The following is a 22,587-nucleotide window of genomic DNA, read 5'->3' on the forward strand; positions in this document are numbered from 1 at the left end:
ACTCAAAAATATACCTATAAAGTGTAAAATTAGACAAACTGAACATTTTGCAGTGGTCTCTTAATTTTTGCCAGAGCTGTATATATGTATATATTTGTGATGCAGCGGTAGGACCATACAGAGTGAAACGGCAGTGACCCAAGCAAGTTCAAACAAAACGTTTCTTTATTGTGTTACTTCACGCAGTCTATTAGCGATACACATTAAACACCTTCTTCATCCAGGCCGAAGGAAAATATACAGTACACGGCTTCTTAATACAGTCCATTAGAAATACACAGTAACTTTACTTTGCAGTCCCTACACAGGCCAGACTTCCCTTTGTCCAGTTTCCCTGGGGCGACTGCCTGCCGATACCAAGTCTCTTTACTCACGCCGTGCTCCTCACGCCATCCTCCGGATTGCATCCTGGCAACACAAGACAGTCCGGGACACAGGGTGTCAGTTCCGGGAGTTCCACGACCATACACTCCCAGCTCTTCCCATACCTATGTCTCTGCGTGGGACCCTGGTCCTTAGCTGTCCCTAACTTACCAGAGGCATTTCCAGCTCTGGGTTCAGTGGGGGTCTCCACATCTTCTACTGCCACAACCTCTAGGGGGAGCGGGGGGAGCCTATCGGGGTTACATTGTGTCCCTAATTTGGTGAGCCCTGTGACAGATATCTCTAACTTGACACCTTCGGGTTCTGCGCCTGAAACAACATTTTCATCCTTCCCTGCCAATACCTCTAGGGGGAGCCTATTAGGATTACACTCTGTCCCTAGGTTGGCGACCCCTATGGCAGGTATCTCAAAATCTTCGGGTTCTATGCCCAGCACAACCTTTACCGTGAGAGGGTTAACCCTGGTCTCCCACAGGGGCCAGTAGGGGCAACCCAACACTGTATGGCTGCTGCTGAGAGAGGACAAACTGCTTCAAAAGAGCCTCCATTTTATCAGCTGGCTTGAAGCTTTGCAGGCTTAATCACTGACATGCAGCACACTTTGGGTATGCCTTAGTTCACATTGCCCGCATTCTCCACCATATGTGATGCAGCATTAGGATCATACACAGTGAAATGGCAGTGACCATAGCAAGTTCAAACAAAACCTTTCTTTATTGTGTTACTTCACACAGTCTGTTAGCAATACACATTAAACGGCTTCTCCATCCAGGCCAAAGGAAAATATACAGTGCACGGCTTCTTAATACAGTCCATTAGAAATACACAGTAACCTGTTTTACTTTGCAATCCCTACACAGGCCAGACTTCCCTTTGACCAGTTTCCCTGGGGCGACTGCATGCCAATACCAAGTCTCTTTACTCATGCTGTGCACCTCACGCTATCCTCCGGATTGCAGGCTGGCAATGCAAGACAGCCCGGGACACGATGTCAGTTCCTTTTGCCAATTTGCTGCTCCACACACAATGAGCTCTATAGACAACTTCTCTGTCTGCTTCCAAACCAACACTGACACACCTCCCCCTCTACTACAGGGCTTTTAATCAGTCACCATTTCACTATTCTAATTACAGCCATACCTGTGTCTGCAGTACACCCTCATGGCCTTACTATGCCTCTGTGCCCATTCTGGAGAGCACAAACAACGCCCCCTAGCTGTAACAGGGGTCACTGCCTCATTATATATATATATATATATATATATATATATATATATATATATACAGTATATATAGTAAGTAAAACACATTACAAAAAAACAGTAAGAAATTTGTCTGGATTCAATTATGCATCCATACAGTTAAACAGTTAAATGCTTGTGTGTATATACATAGCAGAGGAAGATGTAAAAGTACAATTCCTCCACTCAAGGTGTCCTAGGGACGCAGTGAGTGACAGCTTAGCCACTCTATAGAATCTGGGGCGTGCTGGGCTGTAAATACTGTGATAATTTGGCTGGGCCTGCTGGGTCTCCTACAGCTGTCACACATTCAGTATGATTGCCTGGCTATTTAGTTGTCTGATAATGGTCAGACACAGTCATAGCTTTGCTCAGTGGTGTGTGGGCCTTGTGCTTAGAGGTATTCTGATCTTTGTTGCATGACCTAGAACTTTGCCTTTTGACCATTCTTCTGTATTGCTCCTTTGCCTATGAGTACTCTGATATTTGCTGCTTGACATTGGACTTTGCCTTCTGATCATTCATTTGCCTTTGACATGCTCTCCTTGTATTTGACCCCGTACTCCTTGACTTCCTTGTCTCTTGGCTTGTCCGTGTGTAGTGACTCAGCATCACAAGTGCCAATTGCTCTGCTTACCCATGGTATATCAGGGTAGATGGACCTTCCTCAATGCCCCAATTCCTGTGGAAGCATACTTCTGCAAAAAATACATACACCAGTTTGCCTAAACATCTCTGTTATTCCAGTGTGTGACAGCATTCATGCAGAAAGATACCGGTTGCCTATCTCTGCTATTCCTGTACACTCAGCCACATCTAGCGCTTCCAGCCCAGCTGGACCATCTTCCGTCCTATATACTTCACTGGGCCATGTGCCATCCAGCAGGTTCAGCTCCGCTGGATCATCGCCTCTGGTCCGCATTAAATACCCTGTGTTACAGGTTAAAGAATATCGGTGTGAGAAAAATACATAATCTAATGTGTATTCAGAGGGACCTCATGTAGGCAGTGGCAGCGCATGGGGGTGGCCTCAGGGGTGCAATATTGCAAAAGAAAATTTGGATTACTTAAAGAGTAGTGTTGCTACCGCCAAAGATCTCGACAGTGCATCTACCGCAGGCATTATTCATTTTAAAGGGGGCACAAAAGTGGCATTATTAATTTCTAAAGTTGGAATTATTGATTTCCAGGGGGCACTCAGCATCATTACTGAAGCCACGCTATGCTATGGCAGTAGGGTAGACATCAAGTCTCCTAATCCCTCGGGGCTCACTTATTGCCATGACCCCAGTTGGTGACCATTATTGATTGAGAACGATGAGGATAGTAGTACTGGATGTCCTAGAGCAGTAGTCTCCCGCTATCCGCTCACTTTCACGGACCTGTTTTATCTCCGGCATCTGTAGTATTGACAAATGGTGAAGGTTCCAATAGCTAAATCTTCCAAGAAATCTCCGAGATTACTTCCAAAAAACACCGTCCCCATCTCCATGTACGGTAGGGAGCTATCACCAAGCAGTGTTCTGCTATGATGTAGCAGAGCTGATTTTGTTTTACAGTCCTACTGAAACCACAATGTACAAACAGCGCACATCCAATGTCTTACATTAAGCTCTCGCTCCTGCTCCGTCTCTGGTCTTATTTTATATCTATTGCTCTATAAAACTGACACTTATGACAAAAACAGCGCCACTGTCATACCAAGACAGTCTCTGGTATTACAGGTCACGTCCATTTAAAATCAGACACATCTCACTGACAAAAGCACTGCTGGTTCTGGGAAAAAGCACAAGGCAACCATTTTTTTTGGTCATCTAATATAAAGCAGTAGTAACCTGCAACCCAAACAAGCCACAGGGATAATCACAAGGAGTTGTGCAGCCCGACACGCTCAGCTCTGCTACATCAATGTCATCACGTAAATTTGCTGTTGCAATGTGAGAGGATTGCTCAGAACTGTGGCACTCAAGTTGGCTGCTATCAGGGCATGCTGGAAATTGTAGTTCTGAGATACATTATACGGACAAAAGTATTGGGACGCACATCTTAATCAGTGAATTCAGGCTTCTCATTCAGCCCCTTTGCTCCGGTGCATGACATCTGGCCCTATTGTCCCCAGTCTGTAACATCTGCCCCGTCGCCCCACTATGTCTAACCTCCTGCCCCTCGTCTGCCTTTACTAACATGTGATGGAACGGACGGCAGTGCAGAGCTCTCTGATACCAGCGGGGTCCTATAATAGGAGCCACCGGGGTAACAAGTCCGTCCATGACACTTCTTCTCCCGTAAATCTCCCCCCATCACCTGTGAATGATATTATTGAGAAGTGGAAGGAACCGCAGCAACTCAGCCATGAAGTGGAGACCCCGTAATGTTACAGAGCGGGGGGCTGAGTGCTGAGGAGCAGAGGGCAGAAAAGTCACCAATGCTCTGCTGACTCCATAACTGCTGAGTCCAGACCTCCTCTGGTATTAAGATCAGCACAAACACTGTGCCCCCGCCGGGAGCTTCCTGGCCGAGCAGCTGCATGCAGCCGTACATCACCAAGCACAATGCTGAGCGTCGGATATAGTGGTGTAAAGCCGCCACCACTGGGCTCTGGACGGGACGTGTTCTGTGCAGTGACGGATCACACTTATCTATCTGCGTCTGATGGAGGAGTCTGGGTTTGGTGATCCCAGGAGGACGTTACCCCCTGACTGCACCGTGCCCCCTGTACAGATGGTGGCGGAGGATAATACTATGGGCTGTTATCAGGGGGCGGCCTCGGCCCGTCAGCTCCAGTGAAGGGAAATCTTAATACTTCAGGACAAGACATTGAGGACAATTGTAGCTTCCAGCTTTGCGGGAACAGTTTGGGGAAGACCCTTTTCTGTCCCCCATGACTGCGCCCAGTGCACAAGCTCCATACAGACATGGTTGGGGGAGTATGGTGGAAGAACATGAGCGGCCGCACAGAGCCCGGACCTCAGCCCCATCCAACAACTCTAATGTAGACACTGAGCCCGGCCTCCCCCCAACATCAGGGTCTGACCCCACTGATGCTCTTCTGGATGAAATGGAAGAACTTCCCACAGAAGCCTCCAAAATCTCATGGAACCTTCCCAGAAGAGCGGAAGCCGTTATATCTGCAGAGGGGCCGACTCCATATTACCGTCTGTGGATGCAGAATTGGAGGTCAGAAGAGCCCCTGTAGTGTAATGTGGAGGGGGCACGTACTTCTGTCCATGTCATGTAGCTGGAGAGCCATTGGTTAGAGAACACTGAGCTAAAATATAGTAGCCTACAACTAGCTTATATACAGACATTTATTAAGTAACCCTAGACTTGTCGCTCCTGAGTCTACAGGAGTCAGTGCATGCTGGGAATTGTAGTCCTGTGACAGCTGGAGACTAGAGCCAATGGTTGGAGAAACAGTAATATAAGATCATATAAAAAAAATAAAAAATCTATAAGTATAATCAACGTTATAAATTATTATATGGCCAAATGAAGCATGAAACCAGTGTTCTCTGTACCAGGACATCATATTACTGGGACTAATATTATATATTACATAAGTCCCAGTAATACAACGTCCTGTATACGGGGATCACTGGTTTCATGATTCACTTGGACATTACAGTTGGCCGGACCATTTATAGCAGAATGCCAATTGCAACAGTTTCCCACATATTTTCATACATCGGACATTGACTCCCAAAATGTGTCAGTATGTATGTGTGTGTGTGTGTATGTGTGTGTGTGAGTATGTATGTGTATGTATGTATATGTGTGTGTATATGTATGTATGTGTGTATGTATGTGTATGTATATGTGTGTGTATGTATGTATGTGTGTGTATATGTATGTATGTGTGTATGTATGTGTATGTATATGTGTGTGTATGTATGTATATGTGTGTGTATATGTATGTATGTATGTATGTGTATGTATATGTGTGTGTATGTATATGTGTGTATATGTATGTATGTATGTATGTATGTGTATGTATATGTATGTATATATGTATGTGTATGTATGTGTATATGTATGTGTGTGTATGTCTGTGTGTATGTATGTATGTGCATGTATGTGTGTGTGTATGTATGTATGTATGTGTATGTATGTACGTGTATGTATGTATGTGTGTTTGTACTGTATATGTATGTATGCATGGATATGTGTGTGTGAATGTATGTGTATGTATGTGTGTGAGTGTGTATGCAAATATGCGTGTGTATGTATGTATGCGTATGTGTGTATTTGTGTATATGTACAGTGCAGACCAAAAGTTTGGACACACCTTCTCATTTAAAGATTTTTCTTATTTTCATGACTATGAAAATTGTACATTCACGCTGAAGGCATCAAAACTATGAATTAACACATGTGGAATTATATACTTAACAAAAAAGTGAAACAACTGAAATTATCTCTTATATTCTAGGTTCTTCAAAGTAGCCACCTTTTGCTTTGATGACTGCTTTGCACACTCTTGGCATTCTCTTGATGAGCTTCAAGAGGTAGTCACCGGGAATGGTTTTCACTTCAAAGGTGTGCCCTGTCAGGTATAATAAGTGGGATTTCTTGCCTTACAAATGGGGTTGGGACCATCATTTTTGTTGTGCAGAAGTCTGGTGGATACACAGCTGATAGTCCTACTGAATAGACTGTTAGAATTTGTATTATGGCAAGAAAAAAGCAGCTAAGTAAAGAAAAAAGAGTGGCCATCATTACTTTAAGAAATGAAGGTCAGTCAGGACGAAAAATTGGGAAACCTTTGAAAGTGTCCCCAAGTGCGGTGGCAAAAACCATCAAGCGCTACAAAGAAACTGGCTCACATGAGGACCACCCCAGGAAAGGAAGACCAAGAGTCACATCTGCTTCTGAGGATAAGTTTATCCAAGTCACCAGCCTCAGAAATTGCAGGTTAATAGCAGCTCAGATTAGAGACCAGGTCAATGCCACACAGACTTCTAGCAGCAGACACATCTCTACAACAACTGTTAAGAGGAGACTTTGTGCAGCAGGCCTTCATGGTAAAATAGCTGCTAGGAAACCACTGCTAAGGACAGGCAACAAGCAGAAGAGACTTGTTTGGGCTAAAGAACACAAGGAAATCTGTGCTTTTGTCTGAGGAGTACAAATTTGAGATCTTTGGTTCCAACCACCATGTCTTTGTGCGACGCAGAAAAGGTGAACGGATGGACTCTACATGCCTGTGTCCCACCGTGAAGCATGGAGGAGGAGGTGTGATGGTGTGGGGGTGCTTTGCTGGTGACACTTTAGGGGATTTATTCAAAATTGAAGGCATACTGAACCAGCATGGCTACCACAGCATCTTGCAGCGGCATGCAATTCCATCTGGTTTGCGTTTAGTTGGACCATCATTTAATTTTCAACCTGACAATGACCCCAACTACACCTCCAGGCTGTGTAAGGGCTATTTGACTAAGAAGGAGAGTGATGGGGTGCTACGCCAGATGACCTGGCCTCCACAATCACCAGACCTGAACCCAATCGAGATGGTTTGGGGTGAGCTGGACCGCAGAGTGAAGGCAAAAGAAAGGGCCAACAAGTGCTAAGCATCTCTGGGAACTCCTTCAAGATTGTTGGAAGACCATTCCCGGTGACTACCTCTTGAAGCTCATGAAGAGAATGCCAAGAGTGTGCAAAGCAATCATCAAAGCAAAAGGTGGCTACTTTCAAGAACCTACAATATTGGTCAAATAGCCCTTACACAGCCTGGAGGTGTGTTTGAGGTCATTGTCCTGTTGAAAAATAAATGATGGTCCAACTAAACGCAAACCGGATGGAATAGCATGCCGCTACAAGATGCTGTGGTAGCTATGCTGGTTCAGTATGCCTTCAATTTTTAACAAATCCCCAACAGTGTCACCAGCAAAGCCCCCCCCCCCACACACACACACCATCACACCTCCTCCTCCATGCTTCACGGTGGGAACCAGGCATGTAGAGTCCATCCGTTCACCTTTTCTGCGTCGTACAAAGACACGGTGGTTGGAACCAAAGATCTCAAATTTGGACTCATTAGACCAAAGCACAGATTTCCACAGGTCTAATGTCCATTCCTTGTGTTCTTTAGCCCAAACAAGTCTCTTCTGCTTGTTGCCTGTCCTTAGCAGTGGTTTCCTAACAGCTATTTTACCATGAAGGCCTGCTGCACAAAGTCTCCTCTTAACAGTTGTTGTAGAGATGTGTCTGCTGCTAGAACTCTGTGTGGCATTGACCTGGTCTCTAATCTGAGCTGCTGTTAACCTGCAATTTCTGAGGCTGGTGACTCAAATAAACATCCTCAGAAGCAGAGGTGACTCTTGGTCTTCCTTTCCTGGGGTGGTCCTCATGTGAGCCAGTTTCTTTGTAGCGTTTGATGGTTTTTGCCACTGCACTTGGGGACACTTTCAAAGTTTTCCCAATTTTTCGGACTGACTGACCTTCATTTCTTAAAGTAATGATGGCCACTCGTTTTTCTTTACTTAGCTGCTTTCTTCTTGCCATAATACAGATTCTAACAGTCTATTCAGTAGGACTTTCAGCCGTGTATCCACCAGACTTCTGCACAACACAACTGATGGTCCCAACACCATTTATAAGGCAAGAAATCCCACTTATTAAACCTGACAGGGCACAACTGTGAAGTGAAAACCATTCCCGGTGACTACCTCTTGAAGCTCATCAAGAGAATGCCAAGAGTGTCCAAAGCAGCCATCAAAGCAAAAGGTGGCTTTGAAGAACCTGGAATATAAGACATATTTTCAGTTGTTTCACACTTTTTTGCTAAGTATATAATTACACATGTGTTAATTCATAGTTTTGATGCCTTCAGTGTGAATATACAATTTTCATAGTCATGAAAATGCAGGAAAATCTTTAAATGAGAAGGTGTGTCCAAACTTTTGGTCTGTACTGTATGTAAGTGTGTGTGTGTGTGTGTGTGTGTGTGTGTGTGTGTGTGTGTGTGTGTGTGTGTGTGTGTGTGTGTGTGTATATGTATGTATGTGTACGTATATAGGTATGTACAGTATGTACATATGTGACACGTGTTAGATTTGGCACAGCATCACATGGCCATGATACCTTATGGACACATTAGATGTATACTCCCAATATTCACCCCAATGTGAGGTGACACCTTGTGGGGTAAAACATATAAATTGACATGACAATGCCATTCCCACCTACAAGCACAACATCCATCCTATCCGCCATCGATCCCGCGCTCCCGATCATTTCCATACATTTCTGCTAACTAGATCCCACAATTTCAACATTCCTTTCTAACGTTAATGCTCTGTACCTTCATTATAGTATAATACTAGACTCATTGACTGCATATGATAGATCACAGGTATGGTGCGGAACTATAAGTCACAGCATGCATTTTCAGGCAGAATCTGCTGGGAATTGTAGTTCGTGCCTATAATTATTGCATACGAATCTATATCCCTGTATATTACAATTAGGCACTTACATGTGACAATGTCCATAGTGATGTGAAGAGTTATCACCCCCATCCTCCGCCTCCATGAGCAGGTAGTCCTGGCTCTCATTTCTGACAGCTGTGATGGGACAGTTGTTATTCCTTGACACATAAGGCTCACAGTGGCTCATGGTAATTCCAGAAATTCTCTTGGAAAAAGTCTTCTCCCCAGCAGAGGCATGCAAGGCAAGGTCCCTCAGTGTGTGTGCTTCATGCACAGAGATGTCAGTGATGCTCCCTGCACCCTGAGTCCAGGAGCACAGGCGGTCTCTGCTGCTCCAGAAGCCCCTCACATGCTTTTTATTCCCTCTATCTGATCCCCCCCAGCTCCAATTCTTCACTCTCTTCACACGCCCTCTGGCGGCAGAGAGTAGAATGCAGTGTCAGCCCAGGGATGAGCTGCAGCTGGTTTTGCTCTGATTGCTCGTTATTGTTTTTCATCTTTTCACAAAATAGGCTTCTTTTTTTTCAGTCTGGGACACGATTGGCTAAAGTCTCATCAACAGCCATATCCAATCAATTATGAATAATTTGCATGGAGCCATTATTCTGCAGCAAGATTAATGTGCACTGAAGTGTATTAGTCTGCTACAAAAAAATGGAGAATGATAACAATAATAATAATTTTTCTTTATGTAGCGCCAACAAATTCCGCAGCACTTTACAATTAAGCGGGGACATGTACAGACAATAAATTCAGTACAAGTTAAGACAATTTAAACAGTGACATTAGGGGTGAGGTCCGTGCTCGCAAGTTTACAATCTACAAGGAAATGGGGGGACACAATAGGTGAAAAGTGCTCGTTATTTCAGGTCTGGCAATTATAATAAATAGGGATTTTCATACAAAGCTGCATGATCCGGTCATCAGCCCGTGTGTTTAAGTGCAATAGTCAAGTATCAAGTGCAGTTATGTGCATGGAGGGTGTGGAGACAGATGAATAGTAGGGTGCAGATTCACATGCAGATAATATTTGGAAGGAGGGAACAGGGCAGAGTTAGTTTACTGAGTAGTTGATGTGGTAGGCTTGTTTGAAGAGATGGGTTTTTAAAGCCCGCTTGAATAGGTCGGGGCTAGGTATCCGTCTGATCGTCTGGGGAAGTGCATTCCAGAGAGCTGGCGCAGCACGAGAGAAGTCTTGGAGACGGAGGTGCGAGGTTCGGATTACGGGGGATGTTAGTCTTAGGTCATTTGTAGAACGGAGGGCACGTGTAGGGCGATAGACGGAGATGAGAGAGGAGATATAAGGCGGTGCAGAACTGTGGAGAGCTTTGTGGGTGAGAGAGATGAGTTTATACTGGACCCTGTAGCGAATGGGTAGCCAGTGTAATGACTGGCACAAGATGGAGGCATGAGTGAAGTGGCTGGACAGAAATATGACCCTGTCTGCCGCATTCAAGATGGATTGGAGAGGAGAAAGTTTGGTAAGAGGGAGACCGATCAGAAGTGAGTTGCAGTAGTACAGACGGGAATGAATGAGAGCGACGGTAAGAGTCTTAGCAGTTTCAAAGGTGAGAAAAGGTCGGATTCTGGAGATGTTTTTAAGATGCAGGTGACAGGAGCGAGTGAGTGATCGGATATAGGGAGTAAAGGAAAGTTTGGTGTCGAATATGACCCCAAGACAGCGGGCATGCTGCTTGGGAGTTATTGAGCAAGGTGTAAAAACCACAAATACCCACTGGAAATAATAAAAAGTATGTATATATATATAAAATTTGTATAGGTGGAAAGTGGTCGATACACAGAAAAAATGAGTGGATAACCACTCAGAATATATATCAGAGCACAACAAACAGAACCCTAAAAAAATTATGATAAATATGTTATAAGAATAATAAAGGGACAAAGTAATGTATATAAAAATGCCTTTATTCAAATATATGGCAATGGCACTAACAATGTGCCTGTACTTGGAGGAAAATAAAATAGATAAAATAATACTAATAAAATATATAAACGGACAACAGAAAATAACAGATCACTAGGTATACCATATACACTATCTCATTATACCATACGGTTATACCGATATCCACCAAGGTCTAGACAAAAACTGATATTAAAATATGTGCAGCCATGCAACAAAGTGCATAAAAACAAAAATATAAAAAAATAATAATAATGAATAAAGAATAATAGTGAAAAAAAGGGGTCACACAAATATAGTGTAAATATTTGAAGAAAAAAGTGAAAAAATATATATATGAATATATGAAAAAATATATATATAAAAAAATACCAAGTGTCTGGCAATATATAAAAAATAAATAAATAATGTATATATATATTATAAAAGGTAAATGAATACAATAGTGAAACAATGTAATATAGTGGTCTAGAACAACTTATGGCAGATGCAGGTGCACCACATGATACAAATGTGTGCAGGAAAAGAAAGCACACTATACCTGAATAGAGTCAGGTTACACAATATAACTGAATATGTAAACGTGCATAATATGGCAATATAGATAAACCTAGGTGCACAAAAGTGCACGCTATGCCGTGGTAAATTGAAAAAAGTCACACTGGACAGAGTATAACCTGAAAGGAATAGCAGTAAATATATTGATGGCGAAAAAAAAAAAAAAAAAGGATTGTGGTATTACCTATAAGTGTCCGTTCCTCCAAGATACAGAGCACCCCGATGCGCGTTTCGGACGCTAATCCTTCGTCAGGGGGACGAAGGATTAGCGTCCGAAACGCGCGTCGGGGTGCTCTGTATCTTGGAGGAACGGACACTTATAGGTAATACCACAATCCTTTTTTTTTTTTTTTTTTCGCCATCAATATATTTACTGCTATTCCTTTCAGGTTATACTCTGTCCAGTGTGACTTTTTTCAATTTACCACGGCATAGCGTGCACTTTTGTGCACCTAGGTTTATCTATATTGCCATATTATGCACGTTTACATATTCAGTTATATTGTGTAACCTGACTCTATTCAGGTATAGTGTGCTTTCTTTTCCTGCACACATTTGTATCATGTGGTGCACCTGCATCTGCCATAAGTTGTTCTAGACCACTATATTACATTGTTTCACTATTGTATTCATTTCCCTTTTATAATATATATATACATTATTTATTTATTTTTTATATATTGCCAGACACTTGGTATTTTTTTATATATATATTTTTTCATATATTCATATATATATTTTTTCACTTTTTTCTTCAAATATTTACACTATATTTGTGTGACCCCTTTTTTTCACTATTATTCTTTATTCATTATTATTATTTTTTTATATTTTTGTTTTTATGCACTTTGTTGCATGGCTGCACATATTTTAATATCAGTTTTTGTCTAGACCTTGGTGGATATCGGTATAACCTTATGGTATAATGAGATAGTGTATATGGTATACCTAGTGATCTGTTATTTTCTGTTGTCCGTTTATATATTTTATTAGTATTATTTTATCTATATTATTTTCCTCCAAGTACAGGCACATTGTTAGTGCCATTGCCATATATTTGAATAAAGGCATTTTTATATACATTACTTTGTCCCTTTATTATTCTTATATCATATTTATCATCATTTTTTTAGGGTTCTGTTTGTTGTGCTCTGATATGCTTGGGAGTTATGGTTGAACCCTCCAGGGTAATTTCGATGTTGGGTAGAGTGAGGTTAGTAGATGGGAGAAACACAAGTAGTTCAGTTTTGGAGAGATTTAGCTTCAGGTAGAGGGAAGACATGATGTTAGAGACAGCAGACAGACAATCCTTGGTATTTTGAATTAGGGTAGGGGTGATGTCGGGGGAAGAAGTGTATAATTGGGTGTCGTCAGCATAGAGATGGTACTGGAACCCAAATCTGCTGATTCTTTGTCCAACGGGGGCCGTGTATAGAGAGAAGAGAAGGGGGCCCAGGACTGAGCCCTGCGGAACCCCGATAGTAATGGGACGAGGAGAGGAAGAGGAGCCGGCAAAAGATACAGTGAAGGAGCGGTCAGAGAGGTAGGAGGAGAACCAGGAGAGGGCTGTGTCCTTGAGGCCTATAGAGCGGAGCATGGTGAGGAGGAGCTGGTGATCCACAGTGTCAAATACGACAGAGAGATCCAGGAGAATCAGCAGAGAGCAATGACCTTTGGATTTAGCTGTTATTAGATCATTAGAGACTTTAGTGAGGGCAGTTTCAGTGGAGTGTAAAGAGCGGAAACCAGATGGTAAGGGGTTGAGAAGAAAGTTATCCGAGAGATAGCGGATTAGACGGGAGTGGACCAAGCGTTCCAGGAGTTTAGAGATGAAGGAAAAGTTAGAGACAGGTCTGTAGTTAGCAGTGCAGCTCTGGTCCAGGGATGGCTTTTTAAGTAAATGGGTTATGATGGCATGTTTAAATGAGGAGGGAAAGATGCCTGAGGAAAGAGAGAGGTTAAATATTTTAGTCAGGTGAGTGGTGACCACTGGTGAGAGAGACTGCAGGAGAGGTGACGGAATGGGGTCACTGTTGCAGGTTGTAGGCCGAGCAGAAGCTATATAAAAATAAAGATTATTATTATTATTATAAAGATGTCTAGTGAGCTTGAGGTGTGGCAGGGAAGGGGATCCAGGCACTGAGGAGATTGGGCTGAGATATCCTGCCGGATGTGGTTGATTTTTTTCTAGGAAATAAGTGGCCAGATCCTCACCACTGAGATTGGAGCTGGGGGCCTGTACTTTAGGTTTCAGGAGGGAGTTTACGGTTTCAAAAAGTCATTTTGGGTTGTTGGATAGTGAGATGATGAGGGTGGTGAAGTAGTATTGTTTGGCCAGAGAAAGGGCAGAATTATAGGTTTTGAGCATGAACTTATAGTGAATGAAGTCTTCTGCTAAGAGAGATTTTCTCCACTGCCGCTCTGCACACCTTGAACAACGCTGAAGAAAGCGTGTTTGCATTGTGTGCCAGGGCTGCCGTTGTCTGTGTCGGGTCTTTCTGCGTCTATAAGGTGCTGCTTCATTTAGTGCATTCTTCAGTGTATTATTGAAGTGTGACAATGCTAATTCTGGACAGAGAGGGAGGAGATGGGGCTAAAGATGTGTGGAGGTTGTCCATAAGTTGCTGGGTATTAATGGTATCTGTATTCCGATAAGTGTCGTAACGGGGGGTGTCCCGGGTGAGGAGACCGTTCTTGACAGAGACGGAAAGAAGGTTGTGGTCCGAAAGCGGGAGAGGGGAGTTAGTAAAGTCGTGCAGCGCTCTGGGACGGGAGAAAACCAGGTCCAGAGTATTCCCGTTCTCATGCATAGGAGAATTAGTAAACTGTGAGAGACCAAATGAAGACGTTAGAGAAAGAAGATGAGAGGCAGATTGGGAGAGGGGATCAGTGATAGGGATGTTAAAGTCTCCTATGATGAGGGTGGGGATATTACAGGATAGAAAGTGAGTAATCCAGGTGTCAAAGTGGCCTAGAAACTGTTGGGAGGAGCCTAGAGGGCGATAAACAACTGCCACTTGCAATGAGAAGGGCTTATAGAGTCTGACGGCGTGAACCGGGAGGATGACCTGGAAAGCACATTGTGGTGAAAGGAGCAAACCAACACCTCCACCCTGTCTGTTCTCAGGTCTGGCTGTATGTGAAAATTTCAACCCACCAAACAAGAGAGCGGCAGTGGTCGTGGTGTCTGAATGCTGGATCCAGGTTTCTGTAATAGCCAAAAGGTTAAGGGAATTAGAGAGGAAAAAATTGTGAATGTAAGTTAGTTTGTTACACACAGACCGTGCATTCCAGAGAGCACAGTGTACAGCGATAGGAGAAGGAATGCACTGAATGTTAATAAGATTAGCAGGGTTTCTATATGCAGGTGGAGGTGAGTAATGTATGCTGGTGGAGGGAGGTCCAGGGTTGGGGGAGATGTCGCCTGCAACTAGTAAAAGGAGAAAAAAACAGAAAGAGCAGGTGGTGGGATGATTTGTTTGAACGTTTTGAGTGCTGCATGGAGGTAGTGGATGGTTTGGAGTGGGTAAGAAGTGTCAGTAGAGCCTCAGAGTTACACATGGGAAAGGGGGAAGGGATGGGTGGATATGGAGAGAGGGCACAGAATGTGCTAAAGGGCGGGCGAGTTGTGAGAAAGCAGAAGAAAAAACAAATAAGGAGCACATTGATATGATCAATGCATAATGTACTATGACTGACCAAGATGCATGATTGTTTGAAAAACTTATGCACCTTACCTGTCTCGTGCCCAACTTCCATTGAACTGCCAAGCACATTATCCTGTTGCACTTTATATCTGTTGCACGAGTGACCCCGCACGCGTGCCATCCCAAGCCAGAGCTGAATATATATGAAATGAAATGTCTGCTAGCATCAGGCACCAAATGGCCACAAACAGCACTTAACCAATTAGCACAAGGCCAGAACAGGCATTACTATGCAGGGTAAACAACCAATGCTGAACAAGGCCATAAAACAGTGGGGAAAAAATAATAGCTTTGAACACTTTAAAGCAGAAACCAAAAAGAAAAAAATTCAGAAAAAAACACCACAGGAATGATGAGTTAAATACCATGAAAAAAGCTTGGTAGATATGGTTCTGTTCACACTTGTCAGACAGCACACAGAATGCTATGCAGATGATAATATCGTAGGAGTGGAACGTTATATGTTGTCTGATGAAAATAAGGGGCGTCCATTAACTTATCAGCAAGTTTTTACATATGGAAGTGGTGGTATGGCGGTGTAAAAGCTTGTCACACATTGTAGTAGTGGTATGGCGGTATAAAGGCTTGTCACACATTGAAGTAATGGTATGATGTTGTAAAGGCTTGTCACACATTGTAGTAGTGGTATGGCAGTGTAAAAGCTTATCCCACATTGTAGTAGTAGTATGGCGGTATAAAGGCTTGTCACACATTGAAGTAATGGTATGATGTTGTAAAGGCTTGTCACACGTTGTGGTGGTAGAATGACGGTGTAAAGGCTTGTCACACATTGTAGTAATGGTATGATGGTGTAAAGGCTTGTCACACATTGTAGTAGTAGTATGACGGTGTGAAGGCTTGTCACACATTGCAGTAGTGGTATGGCGGTGTAAAAGCTTGTCACACATTGCAGTAGTAGCAGGGCCGCCATCAGGGCATTACAGCCGTGACTGGCGTATGGGGCCCGGTGAGCAGAGGGGGCCCGCATCGGGCCCCCTCTTACCTGCTCACCGGGCCCCTACCGGCAGCCGCAGGCTGAACCGGGCCCTTAGCGGTGGCCGGCGCTACAGCTGTACGCTATTGACGTGCGGGCCCGCGCCCGCACGTCAATAGTTAACAGCCGCCAGCCGCAGTGTGCAGGTCGCCGGCGTCATTGTCAGTCGCCGGCGAGTGCACGGTGCAGCTGCGTGGAGAGAGGAGCGCGGCAGGTAAGTAGAACTTTTTTTTTTTCTTGAGAGCGGCGATCCAGGCGGGGGGGGGGGCCCAGGGCAGTAAAGCTGGACACAGGGTGGGGGCCGGGGGGCAGTAAAGCTGGACACAGGGTGGGGGCCGGGGGGCAGTAAAGCTGGACACAGGGTGGGGGCCTGGGGGCAGTAAAGCTGGACACAGGGTGGGGGCCGGGGGGCAGTAAAGCTGGACACAGGGTGGGGGCCGGGGGGCAGTAAAGCTGGACACAGGGTGGGGGCCGGGGGGCAGTAAAGCTGGACACAGGGTGGGGCCGGGGCCCGGGGGCAGTAAAGCTGGACACAGGGTGGGGGCCGGGGGGCAGTAAAGCTGAACACAGGGTGGGGGCCGGGGTGCAGTAAAGCTGGACACAGGGTGGGGGCCAGGGGGCAGTAAAGCTGGACACAGGGTGGGGGCCGGGGGGCAGTAAAGCTGGACACAGGGTGGGGGCCGGGGGGCAGTAAAGCTGGACACAGGGTGGGGGCCCGGGGGCAGTAAAGCTGGACACAGGGTGGGGGCCAGGGGGCAGTAAAGCTGGACACAGGGTGGGGGCCGGGGGGCAGTAAAGCTGGACACAGGGTGGGGGCCGGGGGGCAGTAAAGCTGGACACAGGGTGGGGGCCGAGGGGCAGTAAAGCTGGACACAGGGTGGGGGCCGGGGGGCAGTAAAGCTGGACACAGGGTGGGGGCCCGGGGGCAGTAAAGCTGGACACAGGGTGGGGGCCGGGGGCAGTAAAGCTGGACACAGGGTGGGGGCCGGGGGGCAGTAAAGCTGGACACAGGGTGGGGGCCGGGGGGCAGTAAAGCTGGACACAGGGTGGGGGCCGGGGGGCAGTAAAGCTGGACACAGGGTGGGGGCCGGGGGGCAGTAAAGCTGGACACAGGGTGGGGGCCGGGGGGCAGTAAAGCTGGACACGGGGGGGCAGAGTGCTGGGCAGAGTGCTGGACAGACATGGGGCAGAGTGCTGGACAGAGATGGGGCAGAGTGCTGGACAGAGATGGGGCAGAGTGCTGGACAGAGATGGGGCAGAGTGCTGAACAGAGATGGGGCAGAGTGCTGAACAGAGATGGGGCAGAGTGCTGAACAGAGATGGGGCAGAGTGCTGAACAGAGATTGGGCAGAGTGCTGAACAGAGGTGGGGCAGAGTGCTGAACAGAGGTGGGGCAGAGTGCTGGACAGAGATGGGGCAGAGTGCTGGACAGAGATGGGGCAGAGTGCTGGACAGAGATGGGGCAGAGTGCTGGACAGAGATGGGGCAGAGTGCTGGACAGAGATGGGGCAGAGTGCTGGGCAGAGATGGGGCAGAGTGCTGGGCAGAGATGGGGCAGAGTGCTGGGCAGAGTGCTGGGCAGAGATGGGGCAGAGTGCTGGGCAGAGATGGGGCAGAGTGCTGGACAGAGATGGGGCAGAGTGCTGGGCAGAGATGGGGCAGAGTGCTGGGCAGAGATGGGGCAGAGTGCTGGGCAGAGATGGGGCAGAGTGCTGGGCAGAGATGGGGCAAAGTGCTGGGCAGAGTGCTGGGCAGAGTGCGGGGCAGAGTGCGGGGCAGAGTGCGGGGCAGAGTGCTGGGCAGAGTGCGGGGCAGAGATGGGGCAGAGTGCGGGGCAGAGTGCTGGACAGAGATGGGGCAGAGTGCTGGACAGAGATGGGGCAGAGTGCTGGACAGAGATGGGGCAGAGTGCTGGACAGAGATGGGGCAGAGTGCTGGACAGAGATGGGGCAGAGTGCTGGACAGAGATGGGGCAGAGTGATGGACAGAGATGGGGCAGAGTGATGGACAGAGATGGGGCAGAGTGCTGGACAGAGATGGGGCAAGGATTGCACACAGACTGGGCAGAGTGCTGGACACAGATGGGGCAGGATTGGACACAGATGGGGCAGAGTGCTGGACACAGATGGGGCAGGATTGGAAACAGATGGGGCAGAATGGAGACAGATGGGGCAGGATGGATACGATGGAGACAGATGGGGCAGGATGGGGAGATCATATGGGGAGAATGGATACCCATGAGGGCAGGATGGGAGAACATATGGCTGGAGCCTGGAATGAGACACACGGGGGCTAGGATGGCGAATATTACCATAGGGGCCAATTAAGGGATATTATTATTGCAGTGATGTATTTATTTTATTTTTTGAGTATACTGTTTTAAATGGGGGGGAGGTCCTGTTACTGTGTAGAGTGATACTATGTTGCCTTCTTCATGTGGTGTAATGTAGAAGTTGGGAAAATTAAGTAATGTGTTCTACAAGCGGAACTCGAGGTAACTGTTTTATTTCCTGCAGAGACGAGTCCTGGCTGGATGAAGTGATGGCGGTCTGTGCTGGATGAAAGATGAAGGACTTCACCTAGAGACGTCACTGGTGAGTCAGTGTTACCTATACACTAACACTATACACTGTATACTATATACAGAGGTCCTGTGTACAATGTCACCAGTGATCACTGTATTACCTATACATTATATACAGAGCTCCTGTGTATAATGTCACCGGTGATCACTGTATTACCTGTACACAGACACTGCTTACTAATTACAGATCTCCTGTGTATAATGGCACTGATGGTGATAGTATTGTGGGGTTTTTTTTATTACTGATCAGTATTGTAGTATTCAGTCATTTGTGGTTATATGCGGTCTGGTCATGGTGTAGCGGTATTTGTTCCTTGTATTTTATATTATTCGATCACTGTGGTGGTAATATGTCATCTGGTCATAGTGCGGTGGTATTTGTTCCTTGTATGTAGTATTATAGGTCATTTTAAAAATTGAAAAATAAATAAAAATATACCTAAATTGTATTGCATATTTTAACAAATATTTAATAGGTTACAGTAGAGTAGGGCCCGGCCAAAAGTGTCTACCGTGTTATGGTGGCGGCTTAAAAAATCTTTTGGCCAAAACAAAAGTTGCCGGCTACATGTGTAATCTGGTGATGGGAACTGTCAATGTGTGATAGGTGAGAAGTGGAGATTTTCCAAGAAAGAGCGGTGGGACTGTGGACAGTTCGTGGGGTGGAGCCTGGAGGCGGGGCTGGGGTGGAGCCTGGTCGGAGTTTCAAGGGGGCCCCGAAAATTTTGCCAGTATGGGGCCCCAAAATTTCTAGTGGCAGCCCTGAGTAGTAGTATGACAGTGTAAAGGCTTGTTGCACATTGTAGTAGTAGTATGATGGTGTAAAAGCTTGTCACACATTGTAGTAATGGTATGACGGTGTAAAAGCTTGTTGCACATTGTAGTAGTAGTATGATGGTGTAAAAGCTTGTCGCACATTGTAGTAGTAGTATGGCGGTGTAAAGGCTTGTCACACATTGTAGTAAAGGTATGACGGTGTGAAAGCTTGTCGCACATTGTAGCAGTAGTATGGCGGTGTAAAAGCTTGTCACACATTGTAGTAGTAGTATGGCGGTGTAAAGGCTTGTCACACATTGTAGTAGTGGTATGGTGGTGTTAAAGCTTGTTGTACATTGTAGTAGTAGTATGGCGATGTAAAGGCTTGTCATGCAAAAAAAGTTAAACCGATTTTGTAAAGAACCGATGTGCCAATCTGGAGAGATTTAGCTTAGAAGCCATATGCAAATCAGGGTAGTAGTGCATTCAGGGTGTGTCAATGAACGTGGAAGAGGCCGTCCGAGTGCACTGACACGCCCCTAGTGCACTTCTAGTCTGATTAGAATGTGGCTCGTGTTGTAGATTTTTCACACGTCACACGTTGGATCCCTACAAAAAAAATGTGTCCTATTTATTGGTCTGCAGCCGTGCCATTATCTCCATCTACTATATAATCGTCTAATTCTAATACTACGTGGGCTGTGCTATATACTACATGGGCTGTGCTATATACTGCGTGGGCTGTGCTATATACTGCGTGGGCTGTGCAATATACTACGTGGGCTGTGCAATATACTATGTGGGCTGTGCTATATACTGCGTGGGCTGTGCAATATACTATGTGGGCTGTGCTATATACTACGTGGGCTGTGCAATATACTACATGGGCTGTGCTATATACTACGTAGGCTGTGCAATATACTACGTGGGCTGTACAATATACTATGTGGGCTGTGCAATAGACTATGTGGGCTGTGCTACATACTACATGGGCTGTGCAATATACTACGTGGGCTGTGCTATATACTACGTGGGCTGAGCAATATACTATGTGGGCTGTGCTATATACTACATGGGCTGTGCAATATACTACGTGGGCTGTGCTATATACTACGTGGGCTGTTGTTATGAACTGGTGATTCAGAACCACAATAGACCTGGTGGTTAAGAGCACACAAAGTGACCTGATAGTTACTAATAACATAGGACGAGCTCTGAGACGTGGGAACTCTGCTGACCGCAATCCCTAATCCTATCACACCACACTAGAGGTAGCCGTGGAGCGCTCCTGACCAGACCTAGGCGCCTCGGGCACAGCCTGAGAAACTAGCTAGCCCTGAAGATAGAAAAATAAGCCTACCTTGCCTCAGAGAAATTCCCCAAAGGAAAAGGCAGCCCCCCACATATAATGACTGTGAGTAAAGATGAAAATACAAACACAGGGATGAAATAGATTTTAGCAAAGTGAGGCCCGACTTACTGAATAGACCGTGGATAGGAAAGATAGCTTTGCGGTCAGCACAAAAACCTACAAACAACCACGCAGAGGGCGCAAAAAGACCCTCCGCACCGACTAACGTACGGAGGTGCTTCCTCTGCGTCCCAGAGCTTCCAGCAAGCAAGAAAAACCAATATAGCAAGCTGGACAGAAAAAATAGCAAACCAAAGTAACACAAGCAGAACTTAGCTTATTCAGTGAAGACAGGCCACAAGAACGATCCAGGAGAGAGCAAGACCAATACTGGAACATTGACTGGAGGCCAGGAACAAAGAACTAGGTGGAGTTAAATAGAGCAGCACCCAACAACTTAACCTCGTCACCTGAGGAAGGAAACTCAGAAGCCGCAGCCCCACTCACATCCACCAGAGGAAGCTCATAGACAGAACCAGCCGCAGTACTACTCATGACCACAGGAGGGAGCTTGACCACAGAATTCACAACAGTACCCCCCCTTGAGGAGGGGTCACCGAACCCTCACCAGAGCCCCCAGGCCGACCAGGATGAGCCAAATGAAAGGCACGAACCAGATCGGCAGCATGAACATCAGAGGCAAAGACCCAGGAATTATCTTCCTGACCATAACCCTTCCACTTAACCAGGTACTGGAGTTTCCGTCTCGAAATACGAGAATCCAAAATCTTCTCCACTATATACTCCAACTCCCCCTCAACCAAAACCGGAGCAGGAGGATCAACGGATGGAACCACAGGTGCCACGTATCTCCGCAACAATGACCTATGGAATACATTATGGATGGAAAAAGAAGCTGGAAGGGTCAAACGAAAAGACACAGGATTAAGAACCTCAGAAATCCTATACGGACCAATGAAACGAGGCTTAAACTTAAGAGAGGAAACTTTCATAGGAATATAACGAGACGACAACCAAACCAAATCCCCAACACGAAGTCGGGGACCCACACAGCGCCTGCGGTTAGCGAAACGTTGAGCCTTCTCCTGGGACAATGTCAAATTGTCCACTACATGAGTCCAAATCTGCTGCAACCTATCCACCACAGTATCCACACCAGTACAGTCTGAAGACTCAACCTGCCCTGAAGAGAAACGAGGATGGAAACCAGAATTGCAGAAAAACGGCGAAACCAAAGTAGCCGAGCTGGCCCGATTATTAAGGGCGAACTCAGCCAAAGGCAAAAAGGACACCCAATCATCCTGATCAGCAGAAACAAAACATCTCAGATATGTTTCCAAGGTCTGATTGGTTCGTTCAGTTTGGCCATTAGTCTGAGGATGGAAAGCCGAGGAAAAAGACAAATCAATGCCCATCCTAGCACAAAAGGCTCGCCAAAACCTCGAAACAAACTGGGAACCTCTGTCAGAAACGATGTTCTCTGGAATGCCATGTAAACGAACCACATGCTGGAAAAACAATGGCACCAAATCAGAGGAGGAGGGCAATTTAGACAAGGGTACCAAATGGACCATCTTAGAGAAGCGATCACAAACTACCCAAATGACCGACATCTTTTGAGAGACGGGGAGATCCGAAAT

The 22,587-nt window shown here is 45.8% G+C and overlaps 1 protein-coding gene across 1 annotated transcript in view; it reads right to left on the reverse strand.

Moving 5' to 3' along the window:
* Positions 1-9,377, reverse strand: part of TRPC6 (transient receptor potential cation channel subfamily C member 6) — a 250,146-nt gene extending 240,769 nt beyond the window's left edge. Inside the window, exon 1 of the mRNA XM_069759187.1 lies at positions 9,100-9,377. Within this exon, the coding sequence (XP_069615288.1) occupies positions 9,100-9,239 (140 nt within the window). The 5' untranslated portion in view covers positions 9,240-9,377. The remainder of the gene's footprint in view (positions 1-9,099) is intronic.
* Between the last annotated feature and the right edge of the window lie 13,210 nt (positions 9,378-22,587).

This window comes from Ranitomeya imitator, chromosome 3 (genome assembly GCF_032444005.1).
Source record: "Ranitomeya imitator isolate aRanImi1 chromosome 3, aRanImi1.pri, whole genome shotgun sequence".
In the NCBI taxonomy this organism is placed as follows: Eukaryota; Metazoa; Chordata; class Amphibia; order Anura; family Dendrobatidae; genus Ranitomeya; species Ranitomeya imitator.